The 16,153-nt window shown below is 45.2% G+C and overlaps 1 protein-coding gene across 2 annotated transcripts in view; it reads right to left on the reverse strand.

Moving 5' to 3' along the window:
- The window catches only part of pik3c2b (phosphatidylinositol-4-phosphate 3-kinase, catalytic subunit type 2 beta), a 63,360-nt gene extending 54,609 nt beyond the window's left edge, over nt 1-8,751 (reverse strand). The window contains exons 1-2 of one of the 2 annotated variants that reach the window (XM_064304020.1): nt 8,370-8,748; nt 295-1,231 (exon numbers count right to left, since the gene is read on the reverse strand). In XM_064304020.1, the coding sequence (XP_064160090.1) occupies nt 295-1,104 (810 nt within the window). In that variant the 5' untranslated portion in view covers nt 1,105-1,231; nt 8,370-8,748. Of the gene's footprint in view, nt 1-294; nt 1,232-8,369 lie in introns of both variants that reach the window. The other variant, XM_064304021.1, reaches the window with a different exon arrangement.
- Nucleotides 8,752-16,153: the final 7,402 nt, after the last annotated feature.

Below are 16,153 nucleotides of genomic sequence, written 5' to 3' on the forward strand. Positions count from 1 at the left end.
AACCATTTTTAATGCGTAGTAAGTAGCTGCACAGCTGGACATACCGTATGCGTAAAAATTCAGGCTAAGTACCTTGCTCAAGGGTACGACATTGTCCTACCTCAGAACTGAACCTGCAACATTTGGGTTACAAGTCCAGTTCTCTAACAGTTATACTACAATGTCACCCTTACTCAGAACTCAAGTCCTTTAATATGAACGGAATGTTACTGATTGTAAAAACCGAAGGAGGTCACACAGAGGTCACACAGAGGTCACACAGAGGGTTCCCTAAGCGAGCCGCAGGGTCGTTACCGGGTCAGCTGACACCCGGCGCTGGTTCTTGTTGCTCTTCTGGACGGGCAGGTAGGTGCGGGGGGGCACCTGCGGGGGGAGGGTCTTGCTGCGGGCCACGGGCTTCCCCGAGCCGTCCCCGTTGCCCCGGCGACCCCGCGGCCCGGGCCACTCCCTGTTGAGCCGGGCCAGGGACTCGTTCAGGTTCTCGTAGTTCAGCGCCTCCCCGCCGGACAGTTTGGGCTGGTCCGCCTCGGGCGTGAAGAGGTTCACGTCCCGGGGCGCCGCCCCCCGCCGGGCCGGGACGGGGTCGGGGGGCAGGGGGTTGCGGGGCGGGACGGCGGGCGGGGGGTCGTCGGGGGGGGTGAGGTTTTTGGGGAGCAGGAGGCTGGGCCTCTCGTAGTCGCTCTTGACGGGGCTGTTCAGGATGTAGAGCGGCTCCTTGCTGTAGCTCGGGGGCTCCAGGTCGGCGTGGGAGGGGCTGGACCCCCCCGGCTGCAGGTTGAGGGAGGGGTCCGAACCTGACAGGCCCCCGAGGAGGTCCCTCACGGGGGGGCACGGGCTCGGACCCGAACCCGACCCCGAACCCGACCCCGAGCCCGACCTCTGGCCGCCCCCGTCCCCCGCGGGGGCCTTCCCGCCATCGCCCCCGCCCCCGCCCTGGCCCCCGGCCCTGCCGGACGGGCTCTTGTCCTGTTTCAGGCGGGACAGGGCGTCGTACTCCATCTGGAGGGCCTCGGCCAGCACCAGCTCCCGGGGGCTCAGCCCCAGCGACTCCAGGCACCCCCAGCGCTGCTCGCCTCCGTCGCTCCGCGTCTGCGCCGCCGACATCCCGCCACAGGGGGCGCCACAGTCAGGGAGCCGGGCGGGAGGGGGGGGGGGGCGCTGACACCGAGAGCTGCAAGGGTGGAACCGGGGTTGCTATGGACACCACGAATAATGCATGGGGGCTGAGAACCTGTGGAGAGGGTGAGAGAGAGAGAGAGAGAGAGAGAGAGAGAGAAAGAGAAAGAGAAAGAGAAAGAAAGACAGAAAGAGAGCGTCAGAATGCGAGCAGCTCTGGTATTTCGCAGGGCAGAGTCATTTCACACACCGGCCAGAACACTCTGGCCAACTGGCAGTGCAGCTCGTTATTGGGGGCTAAAGTTTTTTTTTTTTGCACCTGCTTTCGTCCAAAACTCACCCCTCACTGAATCTACCCAGCTGCAGTTGTTCAGAGTCTGACACTTGCGCAAGTCTGACAGAAGCACAGGCTTAGCCATCAACTCTCTCCAGACATCTGAAAGTTTAAATGATTTATAGGCTAGCGAGCATTCTGGAAAAGGTGCTTATTAAGGAGGTCCCCCCCCCCGCCCGAACATTTCCTTTTTCATTCGTAGCAGAGCAGATTCAGCGAGAAAGAGTGTCTTGGACAAAAGAGGGTGCTAAAAAAACAACATTGTCAGCCGTGTCAAACAGGTCTGACGTGAGAGGGGGACCAGCTTGCTTTTGAAAAATCAGGTTTAAAAATCAGGCAGCCCAAGCTGGCAGCAGAGTGCCCCAAATTTAAGTGATCCTTGCGTGTCAGAGAGGCAGTTCGTCCTGTTCTTCCCGGGTCAGAGAACCTCGTTCCGCATCCTGCGGGTGATGAACGGTGAGCCCGTGAGCAAGCCCCTGACTTTCCTCTGACTTTGATTTAGTAAACAGCAAAATGGCTGGTTTCACACAGCGAAAGGAGCTCCACTGCCATAGGGCTGAAGAGCTAGCGAATGGCCTGTGCCCTTACTCAGTGCCGATTGGTCAAGCTAACAGGTCACATGATATGACACTGGCCACTGCATTTTCCCGGAGCCATTATTTTAAAGGGCTTGGCGCTGATTGGTCAAGCTTTAAGATCACATGTTATGACACCGGCCACTGCATTCTCAGTTTATTAATGTAGATTACATTTATTTTATGTAATTGTAGATTTTTAATTTCAATTTTATATGAACACTTTTCAGAACATCAAGAGTGAAGCTGTTTTTGTTTGTTTTTTTTCACCCGTTAACTAAACTTGTGACTGTTGGTTTGGTCCTAGATTTAATGGTTCAAACAACTTGGCATTGCCCCCAAATTGAGTCGGAAACCTTACCGTTTGGCGAGAGCCGTCCATCATCATGTTACACCAATCAGGGCAGAGATTTCAGAAATGGGGCAGGTTTTATAGTAATAACCACGCACCACACACAGGCTTACACACCAGCATTGTGAAGCCCGCACAAAGCCACCAATGCCCTTCCGTCCTTCAGAAGTCTAAATAGCGGTTGTCAATGGGAGACAGTTCTCCACACAGACGCGATTCTATCGCAAAATACCTCTTATTAAAAGGCATTCCTAGCTTATTGTCGGTGGCTAGGCTGTAGTCTGACTCCCAGGCAAGGTTTAATTTGCAGTTTTCGAGGGTGTGAATGAACTTTTGGAAACTGACCCGCGTGCCAGAGCACAGGTGGACCGCGAGCGCCGGGCACGGACCGTGCCAACGTTACCCTGGCACCTCCAGCTCGGCTGGGGCACGCTCACAGAGGTCAGCGCGGGGTCAAACAGAGCTGTCTCAAAACGAACACACACACACACACTCACTCACTCACAAACACATACACACTCACTCACTCACTCACAAACACACACTTTCACACATACACACACACACACACACTTTCACACATACACACACACACACACACACTTTCACACATACACACACACACACACATATACACACACTTTCACACATACACACACACACACACACTTTCACACATACACACACACACACACATATACACACACTTTCACACATACACACACACACACACACTTTCACACATATACACACACACACACACATATACACACACTTTCACACATACACACACACACACACACTTTCACACACACACACATACACACACACACACACACTCACACGTTACCCTGGCACCTCCCGCTCGGCCAGGGACACGCTCACAGAGGTCAGCACGGGGTCAAAGAGAAAGACGTCTCAAAACAAACACGCCGCAGCTTTAAGGGCTGGCCCGCGTTTCCCGTTTCCACGGCAGAGCGGAGCGGCCAATCGCACGTCCGCTCCGAACGCAGCACGTCGCCGTGGAGACGAGTCGCGCCGCGCAGCCCTGAGGGCGGGTCGAGCTGAACGAGAGCTCGTTCGCTCAGACGCGACCGAAAATCACACAGAGCGCAGCGTTTCTGTAAACGTCCCGCACCATCAGGAAAAATCACTGCGCTTAAACAAATGTTTGGGTTAGGGAGAAATCAGTCTCGGCTGTGAGGACGAACGCATTTCAGCCATCTCACGTACCGATTACGTAACTGAAGTGCTATGACAACAGAGGGGCTGAGAAACATTTTGGGCTTTGTGTGTAATGTAAAATGAGACGCAACGTAACGTACTGAAATCGCACGCCCAAAAGTTCCCGGTGTTAAAAAAGTGGAACGGGGGTTCCTCTACCTGCCCCCTGCGGGGTAATTACTGTCACACGGGGTGAGTACTGAGGCGATCCCAAACAAATCGCCCCAAGTGCACTTTCGCTCTGGAGCCACGACTAAGTAAGGTCTACATTTTCAGTGTTAAGTTTCATTCAAATGGTAAACAACCCCCCCGCACTAAAAAAAACACACATACTCACACACACACACACACACACACACACACATACAACATTGACACACACAGACACACACACTCACACACACACAGACACACACACACTCACACACACACAGAGGCACACGAGAGAATTAACAAATTTCTCCTATCGAAATATATCATTCGACTCATTCTCCCCCCACCTCCATTCACAAATGACTGGGGAGACTGGTGACCCAGCCCGACCCCCCGTCACCATGGAAACATCAATTGCCCTTGACTCCCATGGCGCGGAGGGCTCCTTCGCTCCGACAGAGGGCCTCGCGAGCGATCAGCCCGAAAAGCCGGGCAGGAAGTGCGCTGCGCCCCGCGAGCTCCGGAGCCGAGCGCCACTTCCTGTGCGAGCGCCCGCACTCCGCTCCGCGCCGCAGAGACCGCTCTTTCCGCCCGTGGCTGTAGTCACAGGAACGAGCGTCTCCGCACCCCCCCCCCCACCCCACCCCAGAGCTTCAGTGATAAGGGTTCATTGTTCAAAAGGAATCCTGGCGGCGAAGCTGGGAAGCCGAAGAGGACGAGTGTCTGCCGGGTCCACTGATCCACGCGGCCCCGTTTGGATTACTCATAATCTCCCCTTCCCCCCTCTTTAAAAAAAAAATGCTCCATGGTCATCATGGCTACAGCTGTTTGACTCAGTCATGCAAAAAAAATAAATTAATAAGAACAGGGTCCACATGGACAATGGCGGACCGACCAAAGGTTTACTAAGAAACAACACCAACACCCCCCCCCCCCCCCCCACCTCCCGCCCCCGCCCCCATGCCACCCAACACGTTTCAGCGTTGGAAGGGGCTTTTTTTCGAAGGGGTCTGTGGTGAGCATTAGCGAATCAATGAAAAGGAATCGAGGCCAAAGGCAGACGTGTTTGTAAACAGGCATTCCAGACGCGGACAGATGGGATTCCAACTTTTTTTTTTTTTTTTTTTTTAAAACACGTGCTGAAATTTTCCAGACGCCCCCCGTCTTCGGACTCTCCCGCTTCCTCGGTCTTCCCACGGGATGCTCGCGGGCCGGGGGCCCTTCAGGAAGACCTGGAGGGAGGGGTGAGAGGGAACGTCGTGGGGGGGGGGGGGGGGGCGGAGGGGAGAGCAAAGCATTGTTCTACGGCACCCCCGGGCTACCCTGCAGGAATACAGGCCCTGGAATGAATCCCCCGCAGGGACTTAATCCCATTCAATTAGGACGGCTCCCAGATTGACCAAACAAAGGCTGGGAGGGTGCAAGATCACGTGGAGGTGGGGGGTGGGGACAGGGGTACGGGGGGGGGGGGGGACTTGGAGACGGTCACACGGGCTGCTCCTCAGAGGGAGAAACAAAGGGACCGCTGTCATCATCCGCCCCCCACCCAACACACACACACACACGCGCTCACACTCACAATCACACACACTCACACACACACACACACACACACACACACACGCGCGCTCACACACGCTCTCACACTCACAATCACACACACACGCGCACACACTCACAATCACACACTCACACATAAACACACACATACACACACATACACACACTCACACACGCGCACACACTCACAATCACACACAACCACACACTCACACACACACACACTCACAAACACGAACACACACACACACATACACACACTCACACATAAACACACACATACACACACTCACACACACACACTCAGACACAAACACACACACACACACACACACACACACACTCACACACTCATACAAACACACTCACACACAGACACGCATGCATGCACAAACACACACACAAACTCACACACTCGCACATACACTCACAGAATGGGCCCCCACACACAATCGCATCCCATAATGCACTCAGAACAACAGGCGCACGCTCCCACGCAGCTGATACTGCGCTTTCTGCTGACGTTGTCACATTCTGTCACACGGTTCGTACGCCCCCCCACCCCCCACGCTCTTTCACCATCACCTGTTCATTTCACACAATTCATTTTATCATCAATGTGCACCAATCAAAAGCGCCTTCTAAATAAAATGTAATTCTAAATATATAATTATCACATGTTTTTTTTTTTTGGGCATCCCTTTGGTGGTTTTACCAGTTGACCTGTCGATAGGCACTTCGTCTGGATCACAGTGCCCCCCCCCCCCACACCCCCCCATTATCAGGAGTGGGGTACAGAGAGGGTTCTGGTGACTGTGCATGTAAACACAAGGGCAGCAATCACCTGAACAAGGACGGACACACAGCCCAGAAGCCAAGCAGCCTGCTAAAAAGCAGATCAAAAAATACAAAAAAAGAGAAAGGCTGCCATGGTTAAACAAATGTAATTAGCCTAAACTGGAAAATGTACCCCTCTCCTGAGTAAGCCTGTATCTTCTACAGTCCCGAAACCCCAGTCTCTAACACTGCTAATTATACGCACTTTCATTCCCCCCAAGCAGATCTTGTCTGCTGAATTAGCCAAATGTGTTCATTCGTGTGTGTGTACAGTATGTAAAAGTTATGTAAAACAATATTTGAAACGGGTGACTAAATAGGCAAGATCTCATTATAGCGCTTACTAAAGTATAAACCCTCAAATATGAGAGATCAAATCTTCAAACATTCTGAAAAGTACAGTGGGATATAGCCTGCTACAACTAGGGAGAGAGAACGGAACATAATTAATGGCTATTCGGGTGGATTAGGTTGATATATTGCATACATTGCACAATATCTGTAGCTAAGGCTAGCAGACCGATAAAAATTGAATGACTCTGCATGCATAATTTATTATAAAGCTTAATGCACCTCGTTTATATTGTTATTAGAGTTCTACTGCAATAAAAGTGCCTTCTTATTGGAAACCTAGAGGGATATCAAAAACAGACCTCTCCAATGTAACTGTCATTTTCAGTGCACGCCTTGAGAGAAAAACAGGTTACCACGATCACGACCGACTTTCAAAACCCTCAAACCTGTCAGTTCAGTTTTCGTGTTTTTGGCGATTAACAAAGCCTATCAGAAGGAGTGGCACCTTGCTGTTGCAGGACTTTCTTAATCTTTGCCATTTCCATGCTGTGTACAATAGGCTGTCTTGTAGTTCGTATCCTACCCTAAACTACCAATAGTGCATCCCACATCAACCGTTTACATGTACATTTTCAAGAGCTGACATTGACGTTCAAACAGAAACGTCGTTTTTAAAAAAAAAATTTTTAGTTCCTATCCTTGTCCTGTAAAATGCTTGTGTTGATCTTTTAAAAAAAAAAAAAAAACATCCTGCGCCCAATTAAAGGTCACAGCTACTGTAACGTCAGATAGCTATATTATTATTGTGATTATAAGCGAGTTGGCCAGCAGTCCCAGACTGGGCCCTGTTGACCCGCACTGCAGCCAGCGTAGGTGACGTAACCTGCTACAAAACTGAAATTTCATATCGCGAATTTGTGATGACGGAAAACAAGTAGCCTACTGGCTAATGAGGCTCAAACGATTGCATGTGAATTAGAGAGCCGTTGAGAGTTATGTCCGTTTTTTTATTTATTAAAACATTGTTTACCTTTCGGAAACGTAATGGTACTGACAGATGTGGTTTAGCTAGCTGCTACAATGGCCCCATCTCCAAAACGCCACCTGCTCCCAATCATGTTCCCTATTTAACTTAGTATGCTAAACGAGTACATTCCGCATATCCTAATGAAAAAAAGTTTGCGCTTCGCTGTTCTCAATGAGATCACCGTTATCAGAACCTAAACAAATAATGGGGGGGGGAAATCAAATGTAATTGAGGAAAGCAACACGGCTAACAATCTACGCTAGCTAGCCATGCCGAAAAGAAAGTTAATGCCAACTCGGTCCCAAACAACGCAACGGCGAAAAAAATGTGGCGCAGTAATTGACTATAACTTACACTAAATCTGACTTGACAAGTTTTTAAATCGTTGCTAACTACGACAAGGGACCCATCTACCACAACGCAGCAGTCTCTGTGCACGATAGCGAACATTTTATAGCTGCGATAACATTTTATTGTTCGTCCAATCAGTTTGGCAAGACACTGCAAACCCATCTATTTACATGGAAAATACGAATCGAGCCAAATATGCATTTTATATCTTAACTGTATTTGTAACGTTAATTAGCTATCATGCTTGGTTGCTTGACAAATACATGCTTTTTTTCGCCAATTACAGACACATTTGGCAGTAGTTACCAAGGGCTAGAACCATCTATGTTCGACAGCCGCTTGTTGGAACTATTAACGTTAGCTAGCCACACCAAGAATGGCACCGTACTGCACCGCCAGCAGTCCGGCGGTAGCTATAGCTAACACTAGCGAGCTCCACTTGCTCTTTTATCTTCAGTCTCATTGTGACTGGAATACACACGATATCACCGCATTTTCAAATATCTGTAGGCTCTAATGTTTCAATGAGAGAAACACATGTCTTACCTGCTCTATGGGTCCTGGTATACTGGTCCCATAATAAAACTGGCTATCGCTGCGTTATAATTTTCCGTCGGATTTATTGATCCAGGTTGCGTTGATTCCTTGCTATTTTGTAGCCGCACCAAGCAACGGTCTCCGCTTGATGATGTTTTGATACTGTACCAGTTTCCCTTTATTAATAACGACGCAGTTCACCCATGTGCCGCTCTTGTGTGCGGCAACACAGGAACGAAAAGGTTTCCCTTGGTCTTCCCTCTTTAACCAAGTTATCTTGCTGCCGAGTAGTCCTGGCTTCCAATTCTACTGTTCAGTTGCACATCGCCCTGTACTGGAGTATGTAAACCGGGGATGATAGAGCTGGTGGAATTGGTAAAAGAGTAACGGCCTCTAGCGGCCGGTTATAGTCGATCACTAAAGTCTGGGAAAGGAGGCGGTGTTCGGTTCACACGCGCACAGAATAGACCATGGGACAGTTAAATTGTTAACCCGAACCGGGTTTATAGAAAGAACGGACTCGCTAGTCGTATTATACAATATTTAACACAATTTGGTGATTAGATTTTCAGCACATGGGTTTGTAGCTTACTGATTTCAACATTTAATTCAAACGATTTAAAAGCTGGATGTATGCTAGCCACACCATTAAAGAGAGTTTGTTATGTATAAAACACTTTGGAGACAATAAACGCGACATTTCAAGCGTTAACATGACGGGAATCTGAATGTTTTAACAGTGACGTTTGGTATACGTGGGCTACTAACTTGTTCCTGCTTCGCTAGGCTGTGTCGCTTGACAGCTGTTCGACGATTAGAAAGGGTCTGACCTGGGCGTGTGAGGAACACAGGAATCCCCTTACAGGACGGACGTCTCAGCGGAGATTCTTACGTTCGTCATGCGGCCACACACCTGGGACCATGCCAGCGCGCACGATGCGCCCTGATACGCACGATGGAGGCGATGATGATGATGATGATGCACCTGAATTTCTAATCAATGTGAACGGATATCTAACAAAATCTAGTCCTCCGCCGTGCACTAAAACATGCATAATCAATCCATCAGTTTTTACTTGTATAGCACTTTTAACGGAGATGTTGACACAAACTGGCTTTACAGAAAGGAAAAAAAAAAAACAGGAAATAGGACAAACGAGGCAAGACGGAGCGCGAACCCCCCAAAACTCCCCTGTGGGAAGGGGGGGAAAAAAACCAGACAAACAGTCGCGAGACAAACTCCCCAGTGGGAAGAAATCTCTAGAGGAGCCAGGACATACGAAACCGAGCAACGTGCATCTGCTTCTTATTGCGGGCGACAGTGTAGTATTATGCGTAAGGAGCTGGCCTTGTAACTCTAAGCAAGGTACTTAACCAGTATATATCAAGCTGTATAAAAAGTTGTATAAGAGTTGTACAGCTGGATATATACTGATAAGAGATCTTACCTGGATAAGATAAGAGCGTCTGCTAAATGCATATTATAGGGGCAACTATAAGTGAATATCGATGGTGGACAATAAGCTATTCTGTGGATTGTCACGCGCCCTGAGTTGAGCTATATGGGCAATTTTGTATCGCCCTGTGGGATCTATTTCGACCGAAGTTGTGATTGACAAGGTCAAAATAATTGGCCACATCAACGTACGATGAGACAGTCTTTACAAATCAGTCAGATGCATGTGAGTATAATGATGAGGGAAGAGGGCAGTGTTCGAATTACGGGCGGATATGGGGGGGTCTGACCCCCATAATTAAGACTTGGACCCCCCCCCCAAAAGAGGCAGAAACAACAGGTATGGGGTGTCGAAATTCGAACACTGGAAGAGGAGTTGCGGGTTTGTGAAGCAGCTGGTGTCCTGCCGCTGTACCCTCGATAGGGCGCATAACCCGAATTGCTTCAGTAAATATCCATCTGTACAAACGGATTCCACAGAATGAATGTTCTCTTTGTTAATCTGTGCAGATTTTTATTTCAACCAAGCTCTACACAAGCTGATTACTCTTATTAGGTCTCCTTCCCTCCTTGATTAACCACTATACAGTGAAATCACCCGGTGTAATGCTTAGCAAAGAAGAATAACCGGATACTCTTGGCCCTCGATGGAGCCAGTTTGACACCGCTGCTCTAAATGCTTAAATGTAATATAAAATGGCACCCTCTAGTGCCCTGAACCCAGTATTACAGTTTATAGATATGATCCATCTTAATTTCTCTTCCAAAAAAAAAAAAAAACCAGGAAACATAACAACCTGCAACAATAAGGTCGCGTTATGTGTAATAGCTACAGACTCAGCTCTCCCAATTCCTCATGCTCACATCACATTACTGTGGAGTGCATTTAGCGTTAAGTGTTAAAGGTGGAAGGAGACCTGAGAAGACTACACAGTCTACTTAAAAAAACACAGAAAACAGTGACGTGGGAAAAACAGGGATACAGACTAATGATGAGCTTTACATACAAACATATACCTTAGCCTAAAGCATAGCTACTTATTGATATATTATTTCACAGTGTAACTAACTCTTTCCAGCTAACATAAATGCGGTTATCATCAGAAGCTGGCTAGCAGGCCATAATAATAATTACATCTCCTTGATACATTTTACGAACCTTTACCATTCTACATTGGTAACAACTATTTGGACTTTCCTGAATATGTGCCGTCCATTTAACTGATTCATTTTTTAATGTTTGCAGTTACACTGCCATCTTCTGGACCGAATGAGACAGTACAGCTGCGATGTCCCCTGCGGTTCCCTTTGCTGAATTTTAAGCTGCCTAACGCTGTAAAGCAGGCCAGTCAGTTAAACATCTGTCCTCCAGACCAATCAACATCTGTCCTTAACTTTTACTAAAAACTAGATGCCTGAGTCTCCGTTTTTCCTCCCTTCACAAAAACAGTTTGGCAAGCTCAGCAATCATTAAAACTTACTTGCCAAACCGCATTTGTGAAGAAGTGTACCATTATTTTTTTTAAACTCGAAAGTCAAAGGTAAGGATCTGCAGTACTGTATGTTCACAGAATACAGGCCAGTATCTTGGGAAAAGTGTAAACACTGCTAAATATTTTTTGACACATACATGTAAGTTTTTAATGTCATGAATGTTGCTAAAACAGCTAATGTGTCCTCAAGCACATTATGTGATGAGTCCAGAGTAATTCTTCGGCATCCCCGCTTTGTGATAAACTTTGTTGAATGCTGGGCAGGGGTCCACAGCACAAGCCAGGGAAAGCTGTAGGGTTATTGCCGTTACTCAGTACGTTATTGATCAATTAAATCAGGTAGTCACACAGTTAAATTCACCTCAACTGGTTTCTTGTTTCTGAGCTGGTTGCTAACTTTAAGGTGAAATCAGCAGACCTTTCCATTCTCCAGTACCAGGGCTGAAGATGCCTCTTATGCCCTCTGGCGGTCACTAGGTCTGGGAGAAAGGCCCTTTTACCAGGTCCAGTTTTTAGGCAATAGGTAGCAGCTGGGCTAATTACAATGGGAAACGGGGCCTGCACTGCCCTCGGGTGGACAGTGCACCATCCCACTTCCTGAAACCACACCACCAATTTAAATATACATACATACAATGAAGCAGATGACTATATTAATGAATAGAAGCAATTGTGTCATTCTTAATGCACTATTTTTGATCATAGGTGAAGCATGATATTTACCTGGGTAAAGATATCATGCTTCACCTATGTGCATTGTTATATGACATTACATTGCAGGCATTTAGCAGACGCTCTTATCCAGAGTGACTTACACAACAGTTCTTGCTCTGTCTTATCTCCATGCTATGCTGGCTGAGCACTTTGAAGCTTCCTATGCCTAAGGACGGCCAAATGGTGAAGTACATGTCTGACAGCTTCGTGTCCATAATATGAAAACGTCCAGAGGGAGGACTTTTTTTCCAAGAGGGACAGTTCTGAGAGAGCAATATTAACACTCATTTAAACGACTTAAACTAATGAACTAGGGTAGAATTTGTGCTAAATTTAGTTTGTCCTCCCATCTTGAACAGCTTGCATCAGTACCAAGTCACTGTTTCTCACGCACTTAGTGGACGACCGGACTTCATGTCCCTACTGCGCAGTCTCTGGCTCCAAATTGCACAACATGGCGGTGCCCACGAACTGCACTTCCCGGGCTTCAAAGCGCTTTTCACCAAGTCAATGGGTGATGTCATGGTAACGTTGTCCATATTTTTCTACAGCCTATGATTAAACATTTTAGTGAATACGCGCTGTAATTACTTGTGGGTTTGGCGCTGAATGGATCTGTTTTTAGGTACTTCTGTGAACGCGCCAATTACAAAAAAAAGCAATTCTTGAAATAGATGGTGGTGCATTGTGGGGGACTGCTGTGTGGCCCACTGGGTTAAGATGCTGGGTTTCCTGGGTGTGATAGCCTGCCAGTCGTGTCTGTGGTCAGCTGTCTTGCAGGAAAATGCATTAGTGACCACAGGTTTCCCCAGGGAATTAGTGTTTCACTTGGCAGGGTTTCATTGTGCAAGAGCGACTCTACGATGACAGCAATGCAATGACTGTGCAACCACAAACACGTACAATTATCTGGTAGGTAATTCGTGCTAATGCTTATAGTACGTCAAGATATTGGGAAATAGGACGTTCACATCTTTTATAGAGCACATGGTTAACAGCAGATTGACATACGTTGTTATAACTATCGCTCATAAAAAAAAAAGCAATCGGATATTAATTTAACTGCCAAAACTTTCTTCAGTAGGTTATAGACTTCCTTGGAGGATGAAAGATCGTCCTTCCTAATGTCTCCAGCTGTTCACCATTCTGCAGCCCACAATGGTGATTTCATTTTTTTATAGGAAAAATAATTACACAGCTGAACCTGTGGACTGCAAGGGCATTAGAAATAGCATTTATCAGGTCTCTCCCAAAGGGATGGAGTGCATTACACCTTCATTGGGATGAAGGTATTTCATATAATTTGGCTACTAAACAGGACATGCATACAAGAGCGATTTCTTGTTAAATTGTAATTTTTATATTTTTAAAACAATAACAGGTTCCACGTATATCAAGCATTTATTTTATGATGTGTACTGTATATTTTTGTCTCCAACTACATTTCAGGAATGTACCTTTCAGGAATTCATTCTACAAGAATTTATTATATGCTCCTATCCAGAACATTTACAGTACATTCTTTTTTTACATATTCAGACATTCAGGATAAATAGCTGACTCAATGGCAGTGTCCTACCTAGGAATTAAAACCCACAATTCTGGAGTTTCAAGGTCAGTTATATGCTATGCTGGCAGTCAGTAGTTTCTGCTGGTTATCTCACAGCAAACATTACATTACATTACATTACAGGCATTTAGCAGCTCTTATCCAGAGCGACTTACACAACATTCTACACATCATTTACATTTGCATCAATTTTTACAGCTGGATATATACTGAAGCAACGCAGGTTAAGTACCTTGCTCAAGGGTACAACGGCAGTGTACGGCTACCCAGGAATCGAACTTGTGACCATTAGGTTACAAGACCAATTTCTAACTTCTAACAAATTCTTCACAGTGAAAGGTTAGGTTACTAGCAATTTACAAGTAATTACTTTTTTTTTGTTGTTGTTAATAATGAAACATTGCCTTAACCTTTATGTTGTCTCCACCACTCATTTTTATGACATCATGTTTTTTTTTCTTTCTTGCTGTAATAGATGTGTAAAAGTTTGATTATGACTTCTGACTGAAAAAGACTCATGAGACCATCTTTGTACCCAGATGGTGTACTACTTTTATAAAAATGTAAAAAAAAAAATTCTTTAAAAGGCAATGTTTAACTTTTTTTCTAATGGAAGGGTCACACCAAGAAGTCCTGCAAAAAAAAATGCAATGTAATTCCCTTTTCTGTGTTTATTCTTTTCGGACTACTTGTGTTACATGGTGAATTTGTTGTTTTTAACACCTTCAGGGGGTTCAAGTTTCAGACCCCCCCCCCACCCTTAAACCCTGGTTGTGAGGTGCAGGTGTGACTTTTGTGAAAATAAATGAATAATAAATAAATCCGCAAAGCGAAATGTACCGGGGTCATTTGAGCGATACACCTTTTCAGTTTTTTTGTCCTCCATGTGCTTATTCAACCTTGCTTACTCCCTGTCAGCTTCAGTATACAGAGTTTGTTACAGTGCAGCGCATTGCACTGTTTACAAATGATAGGGTTTGGATACCAATGCACTTAACATGGACAAAGCAAATCATTTAAACTGCACTTAAATCTAAAGCAAAGTAAGACACTGTATCTTGTTTGATCTTTCTAAAAATAACTTCACACTGTGTTTCTTTAATCTCTTAATATTTTTTTGGTGAGGTTACAATGCATGGACTTGCATGGGATAATTCAAATTAATTTAACAAAACAGTAATCTTAATTATTTCAGTAAATATGATGGAATATTTGTCAGTGTGCTGTTTATGAAAGATTGATTGAATTGATATTTTGAATAATAAATAAAGGTAGTATATACTGAGACACAGTTTTTGTTTCTCTTGTTAAACATACACCATAATATAAATATAACATTCTAAATATCTTAACACCACATTCCAAAATACATTTAACTGACTTAAGAATATGCTCCATGAATTAACACATAAACTTATAGTACAAATTTCTCACCCAATGACTCTAAAAAATCACTTATGATAAACAACATTTTTGGCTCAGACATGATTTTTCATGTATATTTTATTGTTGTTTCTTTGCTTGTTGTTACAGTTCACTTCTTGGGTTTTGGTTATTTTGTTTTGTCAGTTTTTAGATTCAGCTGAATCTAATTATCAATTCACTTTGGTTAATTGGTTGATTGAGAAACTAAGGGAACAATTACTTTTTCATATGGCTGATATGGGTGGTTAATTTTTTTCATTATAGAAATGACATAATTTTTTTAAATGTGTTTTGCGTTTACTGTTTCCCTTTGTCTAGTATTGCATTTTGTCTAAAGATCTGAAACCATTCAGTCAGACAAATACACAATAATAAAGGAAATTAGCAAATACTTTTTCATGGTACTGTGTATATATACAGTACATATATATGTATGTGTGTGTGTATGTAATTTCAGAAAGTGAACAGTTTGTGTAAACAGAGCTGCACATACACATACAACCAGTTAACAAAAAATAAATTGTCCAGAAGTGAAAATTCATGGTTGTTTGATAATGGTATGGGGTGCATTTGTGTGGTTCTTCGCTCCTGAATCTGGTAGACTGTACACAATGTTTTATACATCTATTACTTAGGCTTACATGACTTACATTTTTATTCATAAAATATATTCACACTAATAAAATGTCAAAAATGAGTTAGATTAACACCTGCTTTGCAGTCCCGTTTATCCATTATACAAAGTCATATAATTATAACTACAAATATCATATATTTATTATATTTCATATAATTAGCAAACAAGAGTGATACGATATGCTTCACCACTTAGGTTTTTTTCCATTGTTTTTTTTTTTTTTTTCCATTTGAATGAATGAGAATCTTAACGACCTTGATTTAAAAACTCCCAGAAGGTCGGCCAGGTAAGGCAGGCTTTCTATCGCAAGGAGAAATTAAGTTTATCGGAACGTTATCAAATAAAAAGCCCAAGCGTTCCGCGTAGCACGACCTGAAGTTTCCACGAACCACTGACTGGAAAAGTCTCGCCGCAAACACCCAAGACGTAGGGAGACTGATCAAACAGCGAAGAGGGAGGTCTTGGGGAGATAAGGGGAATAATCTCGGGACTCAAACC

This window comes from Anguilla rostrata, chromosome 13, assembly GCF_018555375.3.
Source record: "Anguilla rostrata isolate EN2019 chromosome 13, ASM1855537v3, whole genome shotgun sequence".
Lineage (NCBI taxonomy): Eukaryota > Metazoa > Chordata > Actinopteri > Anguilliformes > Anguillidae > Anguilla > Anguilla rostrata.